This window comes from Rhipicephalus microplus, chromosome X (genome assembly GCF_043290135.1).
Source record: "Rhipicephalus microplus isolate Deutch F79 chromosome X, USDA_Rmic, whole genome shotgun sequence".
NCBI classification, from domain to species: domain Eukaryota; kingdom Metazoa; phylum Arthropoda; class Arachnida; order Ixodida; family Ixodidae; genus Rhipicephalus; species Rhipicephalus microplus.
This window is the reverse complement of record NC_134710.1, coordinates 256,987,250-257,008,214: the sequence shown is the minus strand read 5'-3', so window position 1 is coordinate 257,008,214 and position 20,965 is coordinate 256,987,250. Positions and strand designations below refer to the sequence as shown.

The 20,965-nt window shown below is 45.6% G+C and overlaps 1 protein-coding gene across 2 annotated transcripts in view; it reads left to right on the top strand.

Moving 5' to 3' along the window:
- mle (dosage compensation regulator mle) overlaps positions 1-20,965 on the top strand; it is a 155,662-nt gene that overhangs the window by 96,196 nt on the left and 38,501 nt on the right. For both annotated transcript variants that reach the window (XM_037414127.2, XM_037414128.2), the window contains one exon: positions 11,899-11,997. In XM_037414127.2, the coding sequence (XP_037270024.1) occupies positions 11,899-11,997 (99 nt within the window). The remainder of the gene's footprint in view (positions 1-11,898; positions 11,998-20,965) is intronic.

Here is a 20,965-nt window from a genome sequence, read left to right as displayed (position 1 = left end):
AAGTTTGTGAACAGAAGTTGCCTGCTTCAGTCAATGTTTCGAGAAGTGGACTTGCCTTCTTCGAGGCTAAAACTGATTTCCTTGGCGCTAATGTGTAAATACGTCAAAACTCTTTCCTCCAATCAGAACAAAGGAAGGGGAGAGAGCTACTGTGCATGTGAGGGTGCAGGAAGGGGCCGCTGTGACAAATTATGTAATAGTGAAGACGTCTTTTGTGGATAAAAAGAAAGGAGGGGGTGGGGGGGGGGTGTAGATGTTTTGCAAATCGTGGTAGTGAGAAGAAGCATCACTTAAAGGGGACGTCAAACATTTCCCAAAAATTTTCAACTGCAGTGGAATCTCATTAATTCAAACACGCTTAATTCGAACTTCTGGTTAATTCGAACTCACGATGAGGTCCTGTCAAAGCTATGTATATTCCAATGGGCAAAAACACCCGGTAATGCGAATGCGCAAGCACTTGCAATGGTTAATTCGAAGATACCGCGCTCCGAAAATGCTCTCAGCACCCGCCCGATCCCGCGGCGGCACCTGCGACACTCAACGCTGTACGCGAAGGAAATGAAAAGGAAAGAAAAGGCTACAGTGAATGTTTGCTCTCTCTCAAATGCCAATCTGCGATGCGCCCGTGTCACGCTTCTCCCTTTTCCGTCCCTGCTACATAAAGACTCTTCTCCTTCCAACGCTGTGCGCGAAGAGAGAGAGGGAAAAAAAAAAGTTGTCACTGGGTTGAAAGAATGTGTGGTTGAAGGAAGGGAAAAAGGCGCTACCTTCTGCAGCCCTTGCCCCTTGCGGGAGCACGGCTCTGCGCCTTGAGGAGAGGGGGTCTCTAGCGCCGGTGCTACGCTTCCCCCTTTTCCGTCCATACCACGTAACCCTTCTCCTTTCAACAATGCGCGCGAGAGAGTAAATTAAAAAAAAAAAAAAAGCTGCCATGGAGTGTTGGTTTTCTCTCAAATGCGAATCTGCTTCTCTCCGCGTGGAGACGCTCCTCCTTTCTCGTCACGTGCTGACCATGCTGCGGCTGTGTAGCGGAGAGGCTCCACTGCGCAGTCGTTGTTGCCATCTTTACAAAGTGTCGGCGCTAGACATTTCCGTGTGCAACTTCTCTTGCCAGGAAAATGCTGAAGCTGAAGTAGAAATGCTTTGCAAGCTGCGTGCGAAGTTGATAGACTCGCTACAAGGCAAACATGTGCAAACGCGCATCACCGATTACTCCAATTATTAACGAATGTCCTGTGATTTGTCAATAAATGTAGGTCTTCCCATTTGTGTGTTAGCTCAATGCACATGCGCCACTGTATGGAGAGCCCTCCGTTTATTTAGCTTTAATTAATTTGAACTTCTTTTAATTCAAACAAATTTTTGGGCCACTTCGAGTTCGAATTATTGAGATTTGACTGTATGTGCATATTCAGAATCCTGGCCTTGTATTCAATACCATATTTCGACTGATGTCATCGTCCGGGTTCATTCATTTAATAGCTATACAAGCACAATTTTGATTTTCTGCTCATGTTCCCCTCAACTGTAGAGCGGATGTCACTTTAAATTGGCCAGTGAAAAGGCTCTGTCGTTGACAACACATTGCAACGCAGTGATGTTCGCTGAGCTGTAGTTGAGAATATTGTGGCATCATACCGTTTCGATTACAGTGCCGTAAAGCCATCTGCTGTAAAGCCATCTGCCGTGAAGCCATCGCAAACGTTGCTTTCACTTTGATATGTTGTGTGACCGTTTCGATTACAGTGCCGTAAAGCCATCTGCCGTAAAGCCATCTGCCGTGAAGCCATCGCAAACGTTGCTTTCACTTTGATATGTTGTGTGGCACTGTCTGACCGTGCATGCGGTAGGCACAGCGAGGACTAAGTCAGGGTGTCTACCAATCTGGAAAACCTGTAAAAGTCGGGGAATTTGGACGCGTCTGGAAAAGTCAAGGAATTTCTGAAAAACCTGGCCAGGTCATGGAAACTGACAGCAGTTCTCTGCAACCGTCACAAAAATAAGAATTACCATTGATCTAAGCTTAAAAAGCCCCTCTCTGAGCTGCAACTACAGTGAGCTGCTAGAGTGTGTGTGGAAAAAAAATGACAGTGTGAGTGTAAACGCCACAGGACACACTGACCCATAGAATACAAAATTTACTGACGGTTCAGTAAACGATATGGGAGTGGACCTTGTTCACAATAAAAGCCATAAGAAAGGCACCACATACTTAACTACGCCTCAATACGTGACGTAAGCAGTGAGAGTACATTCAGAAGCCTCTGATCACTCCTGTTCCGCGTACCGTATTTACTCGATTCTACCGCGCCCTCAATTGTAACGCGCACCCGATTTCCATCACGAAAAAAAAAAAAAAACAAAAAAACTTAAGACATCGATTGCAATGCACACCCATTTTTCTCGCTGGCCCGCACGATCACACCACTCGAAAAAACGACTCCTTTCGGGAGCGTCTTCCATTTAAATATGAGGTACGGGCGAAGCTTGTGCCTATCTGACGTGTAACAGAGCATTGCCGCCACTGTAGTTTTACCGTGGACCGATGTCAGCACGCGAACTTGCTTCGCCTCTTTCCTCTCAATGGTTGTGGTGCCAGGCATGTCGAAGTAAAGAATCGTCTGATCGGAATTCCTGATTTGCCTAAGCAGGTAGCCGTTGTTGTGCCGCAAGTTTAGGACGAACATTTGAAAACTGTGTTGCTTTTCATCGTACTCCTCCGCAAAACTTTTCGCATATGCCCGTTCCCCTTCGGAGGGAAAAGCCTTTCCTCTTGATAAAGTTAGTTAGCCAGTACCTACTCGCTTTAAACTGGCTCCGCATTAGACCTTTTTCTAAGGCTAATTGCATAGCCCGCACTTGGAGGAGTTCTGTCGTCACGGGCCGCTGTGCCGCTCGCTGCTCAAGCACATACTCGCCGAGCAGCTCTTTAATTTGCGGAAACTGACCCTGCTGTGGTCCACTGAAGCCTTTGCGTGAAGCTTTGCTGTCGACAATCTTCTGCTTTTGTTTCCGCCAGTCCCACACGCACGTTTCGGGAACTCCGAACGACCACGATGCAGCCCGATTTAAGTCCGTTTCGGCCCACGCGATGACTTTTCTTTTAAAAGCGGCATCGTGGTGCACTCGAGTTTTTAAAGTCAGTCCTTCCATGCCATCGATGCTAATGCACTACAAGATGAAGAACTCCTCAGCACACGTACGAAGTGCTGCACATGGGAAACACATAGGCAAAAATGGCCGACGCGCCATGCTGACGCACGTAGGGGGTGGCCATTTTGGAAATGCCGATGGCAATAGAATGACCGCATTCATTTTTTTTATCGTACTCGATTCTAACGTGCATGCGATTTATGAACTTGCTTAAGCGGAAAAAAGGTGCACGTTAGATTTGAGTAGTTACGGTATGTACAGACGTCCGTACCTGGATTCCAGGTGCAGGCATGATGGAAGCTTCTTTTATATTCCGAGCATTTTATGGTTGAGCCTACCCTCAAATCCGTCATCGGCGGTGGTGTCTACACCCCTACTGCACATGCTTGCGTCTCATGCCAACTGTCGCTGCCCCCCCCCCCCTCTCGCCTCGCAGGGCCGACGCAAGCAGCGTCTACTAGTTAAACTTGACTGCTCGCGCTGCACAACCATTTACTGACTACCCCATACATGTAGGCACTGGATCGGGTGTTTGGAATTCAGTCAAGGACGTCTTGGCTTTCGCTTGCTTGACTTGACGCTTTGCTTGACACGAGTAGATGCAATGGAAGCAACAGTACCTTCAACCAGTTGTGGGGCACAACTGTCTCCCATCACTCATTGAAAGCCCCGCTTTTACTTCATTCAATAAATACGAATAATAAAGACGAAATTACAGTTAAGCATTCCCAAACCTTACCCAATTATGCAACATTCACGCGATACCCCCACCATTTTGTGACGCATTTACTCGAGTCCCCCCCAGGGGAAGATGCAGGTTTTTTTGTTTGTTCAGAACACACGAGTTTTACAAGTCTATTAGACTTGGTGGTCTGTAGAGTCCACATGTTCAGCGAGGGCAGTCAAGGCCACACGTCGTTTCGTAGCGTCATATTTGTGTTGACTCTTTTCTTTAAACCACCAGTTTTACCGATGTACTGGTTTTCACAATTGTGGCAGCCTATGGCATAAACAAGACCAAGGGAATTTCTGCTGGGCACCTTGTCCTTCACACTGGCTAAAGCATACCTTAGCTTCCATGTTGGTACATCCACTATTTTGGTGCTTGTTGCTTCTACATTTACTCACTTTCTGTAACTTTACTCACGTCTGTAAATTTATGCATGTTTATCTACGCCACGATTGAAGGCCGTCTAGTTTGTCTAGGCTAGAATTGCCATCAGCAGAAGCTTGCCGGGCTACTCGTCTTTTAATATTATTAATAGTAATCTTTTATTATTATTATTATTGTTATTAGTATTGATGATGGAACAGCAAACGTCCTCAGCTACACACTTATTGCTGGTAGCTCGTGTTTCAAGGGTAGCACTTCAGTAACTTCAGCTAAATTTTTCATTTAAGTTTCGTGAGATTGTGTAAATAAATCTGCAATTATTTTTCAGGATCTTGTCCACAGCAGAGTACTTACCGTGTTTACTCACATAATCCTCACACTTTTTTAGGCGGAAAACCGATGCAAAGTTAAGTTGGGGGGTGGGAAAACTTTGTACGAAAACATACAGAGCGAAAAAGAAAAAGTGGTCGCAAATCGGGATTTTCACACCAGCAACTAACATGACGATAGTATAGCGTCAGAACAGAACGACGACAAAGAGACAAGGACACGGGCGCTCTTTGTCGTCGTTCTGTTCTCACGCTATAACTATCGCCATGTCATACCAACTAGCCCAAACTGCCACACTTTTAAGCAACTAACAGCAAGCTTTGAGAAACTTACCTCAACAATACAATATAAGCACAGGTTCAACACAAGGCAAGATTTATTTGAGACACAAAATGTACAAGTAAATAGTCGAGAATTAGAATACCATACGTAAAGCTTGTGGGCGTTGTGGGCGTAGCGGTAGCGTTCGTCACTCAACAGGAGCCCTCAAAAGGTAAGCGTAAGACGTCAGTATTGGGCTGATGGCTATTTTAACAGAATCGTCCGAAATTTCCTTCTGAAGAAATAGGTTACCATCAATCCCAGTCTTAGGCACACGGCAGGCCCAGTGCCTCTTGGTGGCTTTCAGCTGCCGTCACCAGTAGCGAACACAAAACTCGTCGACTCCGAAGGGCCTACCGATGGCCTTGTTGCCATCACTTTCAACCTGAAAGCAGCTGTGCAGCTTCAGTATCGCCTCATAACGTGACACGATTACCGACACAACACGCCGCAACACGCACTTGCCACTTTGGCTTGGCTTGGATTGTATTGAATCTTTGTGCAGTAATAGTACGCTTGATGTTTAACAGATGGCGCCAGATGGAGTGCGCTCTCATCATCAATGGCTGGAACGAGCAGACGACATATTGCGGCAATTTTCAGGGGTGCGGGAATTATGCGAGTGCGAGAATTACGCGAGTAAATACGGTATATTAAGGTAACGTGCCGTGCCGACATTCCTGATTCTTCCGTGGAATCAAGGAAGCTGTTGCACCTTGACAGATTCATTCTTGCAACCACATATTCAAACGTCAGCATTTTAAACGCTGTCCCCAGCTTTCGTTGCACTTCAAGTATTAGAGCCCAGAAACATAAAATACAAACATTCATGTGCTTGTCGGAGGGGGGGGGGGAGAGAAAAATTTTCAGTACGGCTCTGTTCTTGCAACATTGTCATTACTTGTTATCAAGGCAAGGTACGCAGAATATGCAAGTAGTTGTTGTTTTTTTTTTTGCTAAAGTATATTTTAGAGGTGTGCAAATTAGGCAGAGACCTAGATCATTAGTAAATACAGCAATCCAGGTCTAATCAGATCTAATCTAATCTACATCCTAATTAGTTGAGTCAGGAAATACAACAATTCAGGTCGATCTAATTCAATCCAATCCACATCTTAAGTTAATCGGCGTGGGATACAGTCATTATAGTAAACTAGATTATACTCCAGTGGCAGGAGGCTCCCGTGTCCTCATTTTACTCTGATGCCGTGAGATGGCACCACTTCTACGTTTCCTAGCAGATTTGACTGCGATGTTGGGCTATCGCAGGCTCCTTCAAACTTTCTTCTGCGGTTACTTTTAACTTGTGAATTTGCTTCCTGGTTCTTCCAAACATGAAACAGCTCACTTGCTCACTGCCTGGCTCAGGGGTTTTGTTTTGGCCAGATATATAGGTTTTTTTCACATTTACCGCACGTGCCCAGAACATTCTCAATGTGTCTGGTAATTATGTTACTTATATGGAGCACCTGTTTTTTTTATCACTTGAGGGTTTGTTTACAGTGCACAGAGTTGCAGATGTGGTGGTCATGGAATTTGCTATTAGTCATCATGGAAAACAATGCACAGGGAAATGCTGTTATGCGTGGGGAGATGTTATCAATTCAGACTTCATATTTGATATCACAGTAAAATAAAAGAATTATGGCAGCTTCAGGCTAGCGGTGCCAAGCGGGAAAGAAGGGAGCATGGTAGCCTTCCTTGTTTCTCTTTATTTTTTCTTTCTTCCTCTCCGCTTTTTGTGTATTTGCATTGGTTTCTTTCTGTTTCTTTCTATCTTCATTTATTTCTATTTTGCGCTATCATTTTTCCTTTACTCACTCTTTATTGCTTCCTATCTCTTTCTCTTTTGCTTTTCTCTCACTTTCTGTCAGTTTTGCTTTTTTCTATATCTTTTTGGCAGCTTGCTCCTTTCTGTCTCTTTAAGGTGTTTATTCCCTTTATTTCTTCTTCTTTAATTGCTTTTTCTCTCTCTTACATGTGTTTCACATGCTCCACCTCGTTTAACGCTCACACCCGCTGTGCTCTTTAGTTGGGCTTGCCCAATTCCTTGGGAGCATACCCACCTCTAGAGTGCTGCGTGAAAGAGCACAAGTTAACGACAGCTGAAATAGCTTCGCTGTAAAAAAATGGCAGGACACTTTCTGAATTTCTATGTGTGTTTGGCTAAAGCCCATTGAGACGGAGTCAGTGGTGGCTTGTTGCGTTCTGTCTTTTTTTATGGTGTTTATTCTCTTTATTTCTCCTTCTTTTATCGCTTTTTTCTTCCTTTCATGTGTTTCACATGCTCCACCTCACTGAACAAAGTTTATGTTTAACGCTCACACCCGCTGTACCCTGTAGTGGGGCTTGCCCAATTCCTGGGGAGCATACCTACCTCTAGAGTGCCGCGTGAAAGAGCACAAGTTAAGCGGGATTCACACGAGGGAAAAATCCCCGGAGGAGAGGCGAGGAGGGCACATCACGTGACGACGTCACGGGTTAGTGTGTTGACGCGACCTTCTCGCGGATCCTCGGGGGAGGCGGGGATCGTTCCTTTGACCGGTCAAACGATCCCTGTGCAGCGGAGCATGTTGAGGAATTTCTGGTGCGTCTCTGGCCACATTGTAGCCCTCTCTTCTGTCATGCAGTGTGCCCGCAAAACCCGGCGGCGGCGGCTGTTCCAAATTACGCTCCGGACTTGCGTGCACTGTGATGGCGAAAATGAACGATGAAGGAACTTTTTTTCTTTTCTCTCGTGGAAGAATATTATCGCTTGTAGGACATCTCTTCCAATAACTATAGCAAAACTAACCTAAAAAATGTTGTTTGGGAGACGATAGTCAAGCAGATGATGGAGCACTATCGTCTCTGTGAAGTGATATTTAGTTTTCTTTTGAAGTGGTTATTCTGATAAGAATTGTGACATCGCCCCTTTTTGTTGTTACTGCGGCTGCTACTGCTCTGCTTGTTCATCCTGGGGGAGATGTCTTACTTTGTAACAAAATTTTTTTAACGGGCCTCATTATTCAAATTTAGACGCTTAAAATATAGGCAGCTGTAGAATTCAAGAGCTACTTTTTATTTTCAGAAACATGATATATTTCATATTTTACTTTATCGGCTGCGCTGATACAGCCGAATCTTAGGCTGAGTTCGCATAGTCAAGACAGAAGTGGTCTTCTATTACCTTGTGTTTCCAAATCATAATGCAACGCTTGTACAGATGATTGTCAAATATTAATAGGCTAGACCCCTTCCGTTCTTGGTTGTTCTCATGAGAGAAATGCTATGATAGCATAGTTCCTTCGCTCACAGAAAGCCAACTGATATCGAAAGATACTGAAATTCCTATCTATCACCTCAGTAGTAGTATTTCACGAGTCAGAGAGGCTGCGAGCAATTTCGTAGTCGAAAAAAAAAGAAAAGAAAAGCTGTTGTCAATGATACTGCCCGTAATTTTGCTTTGGGCGAGTTCGTTTTTGCAAAAAAAAAAAAAAAACCTGTGGTGGCGAGTCAAACCACGAGCAACGCCGTGTCTGCATTCCGCACAAAAAAAAGACATATAAACAAGACAGTTTCTAAAAGCAGCAAAGCAGCAGGGGGGTGTAAAACGGGCACTTCCCTCAAACCACACCAGCACTTTCCTCACTCAAGAAGCACCATCGCTTTCTTACTTCTCCAGTCAAGACACAACGCAGCCTTAACCCCCCAAGACGAAAGCTTGCCGATATTTATGGCTGGGGGTCAAAGAATTCCGCAGTGCTCCCGCTCCATTATATATTGAAAGCTCTGGCCACACTGATCTCCCCCACCGTTCACCTCGTCCCTGTGAGTGAGGGACATTTGTGGGGACTTATCCTCGCCTGTTGACGTCACTAGGCTCCACTTTTATTCCCCGTGTATTTCTCTCTCGCGTGAATCCCGCTTTAGCGATAGCTGAAACAGCTTCGCTGTGAAAAAGTTGCAGGAAACCTTGTGAATTTCAAAGTGCGTTTGGCCAAAGTCCATTGAGACGGAGTCAGTAAGAATAAAACACGACGTAGGCGTCTCCCTTTTTGCATGAGGGGTTACGCCGCCGGGCGCATGCACCGCTATGCTAGCAAAGCGCGAGTGCTGTATAGCCAGATGCGAGGCCTGACCAACGCTATTGGTGTCTGTTGGCGCACCCCGTAGGCCACCTGGCACCGTGCTAGGGCACGGATGAAGAGACGGACAGTTGTGAGCATGAGACTTGAAGGGTTTTGCCTTAAATGATGCGTCATTTCACTCTAAGCTGGATGACCAACAAGGCTGTTCAGAGCATGGCACAGATATAACATGGTGGAGGCCAGTTTGATATGGAAGGCCAGGTTCCTCAATGGTTGGGATGTTAACATTCTATACCATTATTTTTTGTACTGCTCCCTGGAGGGCGTAGGGAATGTCCTAGCCATATACAGCTTCTCTGTGAAAGCAAATTGAAGTTTATATGTCATGTAGTCCCCCGATGTATGCACATTCAAACACTTTTGTGGGTGCTTGGAATAAAGCAGATCTCCATCTTCCAGGCAGCCTTGTGCATGTGCAAGCGATACTATAAAAGCACTGGGAGAATGCTTTTGCTACAGCACAGAGACTTCAGGGAAAGGGCCAGGAGTGTCGGAAGAAGTTGGCTTTCTGAGTCCAGCTAAATGACGTCATGTTGTGCCCAGCAATACAATAACTCAAGAATACAAAAAAAACCTGGCTTTTGCTGTTGTCATTTCAGGGGAAAGCATAGGTGACAGAGTAAATCCTTAGCACTTAAGCACTATTGTATATCGCGGAGTGGCATTCATGCACCAGTTCTACCGATAACCATGTAGATGTATTTCGTGTTATTTTATAAAGTGCTACGTTCAGTGTCCATCATTTTGTTTATTTTGTTAGTTTCGAAAAAATTGCTGCCAAGGTTGTTTGAAAACATTGAAGTGCTTGACGCCTTTAATTTTGTAATATTGAGTGAAGTATGGAGTGTTCCTGAGATGATTTTCATTAGATTTGCAATGAATCTTAATATTTTTAGCTCTTCATAATAGCCCCATATTTATAATTCAGAGGCCTAAATGTAAATGCGGCTTGCTTCTTTAGTGTGCTCTAGAATGTGGAAATCAGCTGCCCTAAAGTGCTCCAAGATGCAGAATTAACTGCTCCAAACTGCTCCAAAATTGAAAATTTTGCCACTCCAAGAATTGCTTTAAATTAGAAGCCCTCGGTTGCATCATTCAGAAGTGAAGCAGCTGCGCCATTGTGCACCCAACTTGCTTACCTGCGCTATCCTGTGCCGAACCACCTCTGCTGCGGCAAGCTCGCCTATCGGCGTCGTACTGCACCGCAAAGCGCGAAAGCCATCAAGCGCCGTGCTCGGAAACGCTGAAACGCCGTGTTGGTTTCACCGAAACTATTCACGGGAATGGTTGTACTTCGTTTTCATGAAGGCTGTAATCGCTCCAGGAGCAGCCGTGAACTTTGATCGTAAGGGCGTGGTCCCGATTGGTATGTGCACGCTATCACGGCAGGCATCAGCGTGAATAGCTCGTGAGCCCTTTTACGTGCTGCGCTCACAATGCGAAGGGACTGCGAGAATAGCATCTCTCTTTGGCACGGATGTATTCTTTTACACCAGCGTTTTGTAGAGTTATGCGATATTGAATCTAAAAGAATTAACTGCCAGCCTTACAATTTGTTGCTATCACATTTATTGCTGCACCATCCGGTGAAGCTGTTCTTTATATGATGACGGCAGCGTTTGGAAAAAAATAAAATAAAGGATGGCAGTAACGGTGCTTCAGAAGAGGGGGGGGGGGGGGGGTCAGGTTCCTGGAACAGCATAGCAAAGACAGGTACACATGACTGCTCATTGAGCATATGCACGTACTCTTGTTCATTTGGCCGTTGTGCTTTGCGCTTAATGACTTGGTGGTTGACGCTCGTGTGTTCAGGAAGAAAAAAACATGGCCGGCTTTACAAATCTAAATAAAAGTCAGAGTTGCACTGCAGGGGTGAAACAATGAATGCAATAGCAGCGAATTGTAATGTTATACGAAGTGAGGCTGGCAGCTAACTCTTTTGGACTTGATCTCACGTAACTAGAAAATGCTGGTGTATGAGAATACTGCCTCTTTAAGGAGAGCAACACTTTTACATGTTCACACGCTTTTACCCATGGATAGAACATAGGATGTGCGGGGTTATGTTATCAATTCGGAATTTATACGGGACATGATGGAAATGGGAACAACCAGTTGGTAGTGTCCATATAAATTTTTTTGCAATAATGAGGCAATTGCAATATTTAGCCGAGTGTTTGAAAAATGCAGCATTGAACTAATGTTGCTTCACAATAGCTTTGAACGCGGCTAAATCTGCTCTCAATGTTATTACTGCTTTAAACTTGCTTGAAAAGACCCTTCTGGCTGGTTCAAGCCTGCAACAAAAGGCACTTTTGCCTGCTCCCAGGAATGCTACCAAACCCATGTACCCTGTTCCACCCCTTATCATTGCTAACACTCTGTTTATAACTTCTCTTACCATGACGTTTCACCGACGTCACATGCTTGTGCTTGTGGCAGCCAGTAGGGCCGCATGGTCATTTAGGAGCCGAGAGAACTGCCATTTCAAATTGGTGTCATTAATTACAGATTGCCTAAATCACTGAAACAGGGATAATTACAACTGGGCAGCTTTGTTTTGGTTTCATGACCCCTTTATCAATGTTATGTTTCAAATTGCTAGAAAGTCTTAACTCTCATTGGTTTTGATTGTTTATGTACCACCATATCAAATGGATTTAAGAGCCCACTTGAAATGGTATACGTATCTGCTAGTGTGAGTGTATTGAGCTTGTGGCTGAGGTATGACGGTATCATGTTTTCTGACTCTTGTGGACCGGAAGTTTGATTGAAGTATGTAATGTTTGAGATCGCTAAAGTTTGACGTCGAAGCTGTATGCCACAATCATTTTTTTTTTGTTGTAGAATCAGCTCAGGGAGCTCTTGATGAGCGCTGGCTTTCCCGAGACGGCATTGGCACCTGACTCATACAACTTTGCTGGTGTAGATCCGAAGCTGGATATGGTAAGTTTGTTATGCACTATTTTATTGCTTTCAGAGACTGAAATGATACTTGTGTTTGGTGTTTATGCTTGAGTTGTTGGTTTCTTTTTGTTGGTAACCACCACTAACTTAATGGCCCACCTCTGCAACAAATAAGGTGAGTCGTGGCTGCAGCTGGCTTCATTCACTCGAACCGTGGCTGTGAGCTGCACGCGAACGCGCTAGTAATGTGCTCTCTTTTTTATTTCGTGGGCTTTCTCTGAATGTGGGAAAAAATGGCATATGTAATTTTTTTTGTATTGCAAATAGTGAAAATAATACAATGGGGGCTTCCAAAGACCCTTTCGTACTTAGCTAGTCCCATTTCTTTTCTAAAGGCAGTGCTAAGTGAGTTAGTTAAGCATTTCTAGTTAACAAATAATTACAAAACATAAAAATTGCCTGTTGCACAAAAAGTGTGTCAGCTATATGCAACTGATTGCACTCGCCTGTGCTAACACAGTATTTTGTAGCCCTTGGCTAAAGATAGCTGGAACATCTGGTGTGTGTCTATAATATATATGCACACACAGACACACAAACGCATGCATGCACGGTATTCACTCTTAATGAACACATTTTTTTCTTGAAAAATTGCGGCAAAGTTCGGTGTGCGTTTACTATGCGGGGCAAATTTTATTAAAACTTTTTTGGGATGAGTGAAAAATGTAGTAATGCAACAAAAAAAAAGTGAGGTCACTTAGCCTTTTGCAATTCACATACACGTACATTGTTTGGAAACAGCTTCTTTGTTGCACTTTACTCAACTTACTCAACTTCGGTGGTTGATGGTGCTATCTTATTCAAGTTGTCCGCACATCGCCTGCGCATGCCATAAAAGCATTTTGCAGCTATCTTTACTCGCAATCATTTAACCGCAACAGTGGTATCAGCTGTGATCTCAAAAGGTGCCCAGAAACGGGCACTACGACGCTACAACGCACTTTGCCAACTTTGCAGCAACGTCGCACAACGACCGCGCTGCTGCCATTGACATTGTAGCAAGTAACCAACATTGCAGCAAGCTACCCACGAAGCATTAAAACAAACCGTCGATCACAAGATTAACGACAAAAAGTCGCCGTCGCCTCGCTTCCACATGAGAAGTTTCTGTATGTGCGGAGAACAAGTAAAGCGAGAATCGGGGGTGCTACCATGTTGCAGAAATCATAATGATCTTTTATGGGCGACAAGTGATTTTTCTGGTTTTCCAGAAACCTGTGACGCGATAGCGACGAATGACCCTTCGCAACAGCAAATCCTGTCGTCGTTGCTCGAAAATCGCGTGCATGTCATTGGTCCTTAAAGTTTCGCATTTGCAGGAAGCGACCGTCAGTTGGCGCGGGCAGTTCGCATTATTCCAAGGCATAGAGTTTCATACAATAATACTTAGAGAGGAATCTGGCGCTAGTGTCTACGCGGGCCCCTTCAGCGGCGCTTGTACCCGCATGGGAATGATGGGAAGTACAGGCTTCGGATCTTCTTCGGATGGATCATGCTCTTGAGATTCGCGACGCGTTTTTTTCAGAGTGTAAAAAAAATGATATGAAGTTATATCAATATGAAACTTGCTTCATTCTTTTGTACGCAAACTTTATTGCAAAAAGTTTTTGTGACCGTGGCGTAGAAGTAAAACATGGACAAATTTAACCATCGGGGTATCCATCGCTCTGCCATTGCGTTCCAGATTTGGCATCAAGATTTAATGAATCATTTTTTACAACACTTGAGAGGAAACATGCTTGTTTTCTCTCAAAAGTATGCATTATCTATTTATGCAAATAACAGCACATTATTAAGTGAGAAACACTTATCGTTTCGTCTTCTGCGACGCTAGGTGCGTCTGTCCCAGTGGTCTGCTCCCAACGCACCTCTGGTTTTCTTGTGGAGTCGAGTCAGCAGAGTGTGACAGGGCATCTGCTTAGCTTCGTCATCACTTTGCAGTCGATTTAAAATGAGTTTAGGCAAGATGCACTCGTGAAAAACATAAACGCGAGGCAACACCATGCACTGGCATGAGATTCTACATCTAGGCGCAGCGATGATTGGATGACGCTTCATCAAACTGTCAAATACGACTCGCACAGCTCTAACGTCGCAGCAGATCAGGAGATCAAGTGGTTTTCAGCCTCTTCGAGCAACAAAGGCACTGCTTCAGCCTTTTGTACTGCACCCCACTACCCGCGCTCCACGAAGAACGAAACTGAAACTCTAGCGAAAGGTCTGTAGACAGTTCACTAGCTAACCCTATCCAATCTGAAGCCTGTACTTCCCATAATTCTCATGGGGGTAAACGATCGCTGCGCCAGATTCCTCTCTAGGTATTGTATAAAACTCTATGTTCCCAGATTGCTAGAAGTTGCATCATTGTGCATGCCGTGCAGAACAGAGTAACAGAGTGTATATGAAACCATCATCAGGAAGTGGGAACCCATGCCCAAGAAGGTTTTCTTGTAAAGTAATCCTTGATGAACACAAAAGCGTCCTGCCAAAGTGGATTCTCGTGCGTCAGCAAATAGCGGCTCCAGGCTGACGTCCTTCTACTGCTCAGTTGCAAAGGTGGTCTTGTCCGGAAACATTGGTGTCACTGTTGCAATTAGGTGATTGAAATCGTTGGTATCGCAAACTGTTGTATTAAGCGGCATTCGCAAAAGGCAATCAGTGTCAGCGGGCTTCCTGCTGCTCTTGTGCAATACCATGAAGTCATACTCTAGCAAGTGCACGGCCTAGAGTGCAAGGCGACCAGATGGATCTGGGAGGCTTACAAGCCAGCACAAGGAACGATGGTCTGTGACCACTTGAAAGGGACGACAGTACAAGTATGAATGGAATCACTGTACAGCAAAGACGAGCGCCAAACATTCTTGCTCAGACACTGTGTAATTCCGTTCCGGCTTACTTTAAGCTCTACTGGCATATGCAATGACATGTTCCTTCTCATTGCAGCATTGTGCTAGAACTGCATCTATGCCAATGCCGCTGGCATCAGTATGAACTTTGGTCACTGCAGAAGGGCCAAGTGCCGGAGAATAGGCTGCGACGTGAGAACTAATGTTGGTTGAAGGACATGTGACAATCATGTGTCCATTCAAAACTAGCACCTTGACGTAGCAGACTGGTCGAGGGGAAGGCAATGTCGGCGAATGCGGGAATATATCAGCGAAAGTACGAGCACAGGCCTAGGAAGCTACGAAGTTCTTTTGTTGAGCGAGGTGGTTTTCATTCCTTCACGGCTGCTGTCTTGTTTGGGTCAGGCCTCATACCATCTTTGTTCACGATGTGTCCAAGTACCAAGGTTTGTCGCTCACTGAAATGACACTTCTTCTAATTAAAAACCAGACCAGTGTTTCTAATGCATTCCAGAACATTGTCCATGCGTTCGTTATGCTCACTAAATGTGCACTCGAAGATCACGATGTCATCGAGGTAGCACATACAGATGTTTCATTTTAGGCGACGCAGAACGGCATTCATGAACCTTTCGAATGGGGTAGGAGCGTTACATAATTTAAACGACATCACTTCAAATTCATACAGTTTGTCTGGGGTAATGAAAGCAGTCTTTTCCTTCTCCACTGGATGCATAAGGATGAACGTAAATCTATAGACGAAAAGTAGGATGCCAAATGGAGACAGTTCAAGGCGTCATCAATTTGTGAAAGATCTTTCTTCGTGATGCATTTTAAACGGCGATAGTTCACACAGGAGCTTCCCAAAGGCTCGACAATTCTTGAATGATGCCCTTATGAACATGTCATGCACTTGATCGTCTATTACCCTGCGGTCGGACGGCAATTCTCTGTACGGTTTTTGTTGGATTGAGTGTGCTGTTCCTGTATTTATCCTGTGGCATGTACGAGATGGAGTAATCAAAGGCATATGGTCACTCTGGGAAAAATCGAAAACTTGCAAGTACTTTAATAGAACTTTCACAAGCATACCGCTTGTCGGCAGTCAGCGATTCATCGACCATAGGTAAAATTTTTGAACTGTCTGAGCAGGTGGTCACTTGGTCATCACGGGAAACGTCACTGAGGACAGCTATTGTCGTTGGCGAGTATTCTTTGAACAAGGCTAGTTCAAGTGTTACTGTTAGTAGCACCGGTTCATTTGAACAATTTATTGTCCAAAGTTCTGAACACCCATTCCTCACTGAGAGTACTGCAATGGGGTACCAACGTGTCCTTTATACAACTTAAATGGAAAGGCTCCACTAGCATGTCGAACCTGGTATTATTGTCGTTAATACATGAAGAAACTACGGGAAGGCACACAGCCCAGAAGGCCGGAACAATGGTATGTTCTAAACTCTTAGCGCACAATGTTCCCTGCTCGAATTCTCAATAAGTTCATAAGGGAAAACGTCGCTTATTATAACTCTGCTATTATGACAATATACAGTGGCCCCACACATTCGCAGGAAATCTATGCCCAGAATTATGTCGGGCGTGCTTCATGGAAGAACTGTGAATTTCGTCGCAAACACTTGATCACTCAGCAGCACTGCCGCGGTACCAACACCAATCGGACACTGTGAGTTGCCATTCACGCCATGGAGTGTTATCGCTTTCTTACACAAAAACATGACTTTTCGTCCCAAACGAGCTTTGAAAGCAGCACTCATGATTGACACTACGGCTCCAGTGTCCACCAAGGGCATTGTATCTACACCATTGACAAAAACTTGCCCTCTGTTTCTAAACATAAACACCGGTGGAGGTATCTATTCTTGCAGCGAGTCACCAGTGACCTCACCTCTAGCGGCCGTACTGCCTAGTTTTTCTAATGTGGGGACAAGTAGTGGCGACGGCGACCGTCACAGTCGAGGTGCTGGAGGTGGTGTCTGGTGTCACACTTCGGTCGGAAGTCGGAGATGTGTTGCGGAAGTGTTCCTGCCAGAAGCTGCTGTTCGGTCGTGGTTGGCTGTTTCAGTGTTCTTTAAAAGAGGGGACACTGGGCTGCTGAGTTCAGGGTGGCAGCCATTCGTAGCGTGGTATTAGTGAGCGATCACAGGGCCTTGATATGTGACCGGTCCTGCCGCAGTTGTAGCACACGGGAGCTGGGCGAAGTCATCGCTGCCCCTCGACGTGGTCTGGCATGTTGGTATGATAATTCGCTTAAGTGCGACGCTCAACATAATTGTTCGCTACGAAAGCGCTGAGAGTACAGCAGTGCCTGGTAGTAAGTCGGGCTTGAGCGGTATATATGCAGAGATTCCGCAAACTTTGCTGTGTTGACGGATTGACTCTTGAAATCTTCAAGCTGTGAGGTAGCCATGTCTTGTGAGAAATGACACCGAGACGTGAAAGCCACCTCACGTGTCATGTTTTCATGTCTGCCTAGCTCTTGTCGTATGATGTGACGAATGGTTTTAGCGAGGACATCAGGTGGTACAGGTTCTACGCTGGCCACCGTGGTCACATTGGGCAGACGGGCAGACTTCGGTGTTATTCTGCGCTGCTTTAATGCCTCAAACGTCTCACAGTGTCTAATGACATCTGACACAGAAGTCAGACTTTTCTTGCTTATTAGAAAGTCGTAGACGTTCTCTGCAATACCTTTCATTGATTGTCCCACCTTGTCTTCTTTGACATGCTGCAATCTGCTTGCCTACAGATTCTTAAAATTTCTTCTGTGTGCATTGTACAGGTCTCACCGGGTAACTGATCCCTTTGTGCAGGAGTCTGCTCAGCAAGCTTTTGTGCAGCTGTGTTACTGAAACACTTCGCTATCTCAGCAATATAGGATTCCCACGTCGTCAGTATATTGTCATGCTTCTTGTACCAGATGAGTGCGATGTCAGTAAGGCATACCTGCCAAGTCTCACGAATTGTCCAGGAGACTCCCGCATTTCGACCATTTCTTCTGTTTCTACGATTGTCATGAAAATCTCCTGGAAATCGAAATTTCTGTGAGTGATCTGGCCGCATTGACAAAAATGCACATCAATCAACTCCAGGCTTTTTGTGAACAGCGGCAGGTACGAATTCGTGAAATTCTCCAGTGAAATTCCACTCTGTTCAAATTTCACTGGACCGAAATTCGAATGTTCTGAACACTTTTCCTAATTGTGGCGGGTGGATATGGAATTTAAGTGACGAAATAGTCGAACAAAGGCTGAGAACAACAACAATAACATATATGGCTACTTAAAAATGAAAGCCTCAGGTCCAAAAACCTCAGGCATCCCTTTTCGGGGATCTCGTGCGTCAGAGTGGCCCCGCCGCGGTGGTCTAGTGGCTAAGGTACTCGGCTGCTGACCCGCAGGTCGCGGGTTCGATTCCCGGCTGCGGCGGCTGCATTTCCGATGGAGGCGGAAATGTTGTAGGCCCGTGTGCTCAGATTTGGGTGCACGTTAAAGAACCCCAGGTGGTCAAAATTTCCGGAGCCCTCCACTACGGCGTCTCTCATAATCATATAGTGGTTTTGGGACGTTAAACCCCACAAATCAATCAATCGTGCGTCAGAGTGAGTGGCGTTAAGAAATCTTTGAACAGTGTCAAAGCCTCTTGGAGGGACTGTTTCTCAGGCAGCCTTTAGTAAGAAGGTGGCTGTGATCCCATAGTTGCATATTTCACACAACTTAAAGAAGATTGGTCAGAGGGCAGGGATCTCGGTGGTATTTTTTGTGCCGAATAAGTTGTCGCAGTTACGTGCAAGAACTAATCCTGTAACAAGGCCTCCTAACGAGTGTAAAATTAAGCACCAGAATAAGTTTGTTCAATATGTGAAAAAGGTAGTATATGAAGTATTCTGCACCTGCAGTCTAAGTTACGTCAGACAGTCAGTCAGGCAGATAGGTGCTTCAATGTGCGATTACCTAAACATAACCAGAAAGTAAAAAAGGGATCTGATGGTTTCCTGGCGACTCATTGCGCAGAATGCAAGTGCAAGCCGGTGTTTGATAAAACAAATGTCTTGGCTACTCACTCTAACGAGTGTGTAAGGCTCATTATTGAGGCAGCGGTGGTAGCAAAGCGAAGCTCCACCAGCAAGTCATTTGTCGCACTAACAAAAAAATAACTAGATTACTTGAATTTACCGGCCCCCGCAGGGGCGCCTGCGCGAGTAGGCGTTTGGTGTGTAGTGATACCACGGACCCGAGCTAACGGGGGAGTTTTGACTCCCTACCACGCCTAGCCGTGCATGGCTTTGCCGTGTCCGGGGAAAAGGGGATCCTGGGGGTTGAGCCGACGCTGGGTGATTGGACTTTTAAGGCCCCCCGCAGAGGCAACACACCCCTTTGGCCTTGGCTTCACGTAGACGGCACCCCTGGGCTGACCCACCCAGGGGAAATCGGCAGTCGCCTTTTCCTATCTCTCTCTCCCTACATCTTCGTCTTTTTTACTTTTTTAGCTTTCGTGTCTACTTCTCTCTTCTGCTTACTTCCTTTTAGCTTTCGTGTCTACTTCTCTCTTCTGCTTACTTCCAATTTTCTCGGTGGCAAGGGTTAACCCTGTGCAAATAGCCTACCTTGGCCTAGGCGCATTGGGTTATAGCAGAATTGTACGGCTGACGTCTGCAAGCTTTCAGCATCTGCAAACTTGCAGCGTCCCCTCGTTGGGCTCCGTGGTGGGTGGCCGCCAACGCTGCTGAACAACATACAATTAGCATACAGAAAGCATTCCCTTTACTTAGTGATCGTGCCTCCTCAAAGCGGGTACGCACCGAAGATATCAATTTTTTCATCCGGCCAAGACAAATGTTTCCTCATTTCCACGTTATACACTGCGAAAAAACTAACAAGCAAGCCAGAACTGTATCCCCCTTCGTAGTGGCTAGATGCTTACCCGAAACTCTCGGTGCTGGGTACAAGGTTACCAAAATGGCCAGCGGAGATCTACTCCTTGAGTTACGTGACAAAGACCAATTCGATAAACTGAACACCCTCACAACGTTTGGAGACACACCCATCAGTATTACGCCACTCAGGTCCATGAACTCATCTCGTGGGGTCGTATCGGACGCAGATTTGCTTGACCTGCCCGAAGCTGAACTTCTGGAAGGATGGAAGAGCCAGAACGTGACAAACGTACAGCGTATTAAGATAAGAAGAGATCAAAAAGAAATACCAACCAAACACTTAGTACTGACCTTTGCTTCGAGCGATTTGCCGGAAACCATTCAGACTGGGTATACAAAGACATCCGCGAGGCCATATATTCCCAACCCCCGCCGTTGCTTCCAATGTCAGAGATATGGCCATGGCTCGCAAAGCTGTCGTGGCTGGAAAACTTGTGCTCTGTGTGGAGTCGTGAGCCATGCCTCCGACAACTGCGAAGCACCTGCACACTGTGTGAACTGTGGTGGTAATCATGCCGCGTACTCGCGTTCCTGTTCTTTCTGTAAAAAAGAAAAAGAGATCATCACTTGAAAGATAAAGGAAAACATTACATTTAAAGAAGCAAGAAAAAGAGTCTCGCCATTTTATGGCCCCACATATGCTGATGCGGCGCGCCAGGGGGCAGTGGCGCACCAGCCCTCGCCCCTCCTTCGGCCTGTGCAGAGCGAGCCATTGGCTGTGGCGCCTGCCCCCAAGGCGGCAGTAGCTGAGTCTACTCCGCCTACTATTGAAGAGAGACGAGAGACTCCAGGGTCCTTGGGTCTCAAGGCCTCACCTCGCCAGGCGAGGCCCAAGCTTCGAAAAACCAGCTAGCATGAGCGGGCATCCAGTGCCTCCGAGGAGGCAATGGATACGGCGGCACCCCTTGTGCCAAAAGAACGGCGCGGCTCTCTGGAGCGCGCCAAGAGAACTAAAAAGCTCATAACGGGGCCTGATAATAGCCCTGTTATTTAGCTCGACCTTTCAGCTTAAACAAGTCACTCTCTTAACGTACACACAGCACTACTTTACTTCCAATATGGAAACACAAATTATACATTGGAACGTCAGAGGACTGCTTAAGAACCTCGACGACGTCCAAGAGCTTTTATACAAACACTCACCTCA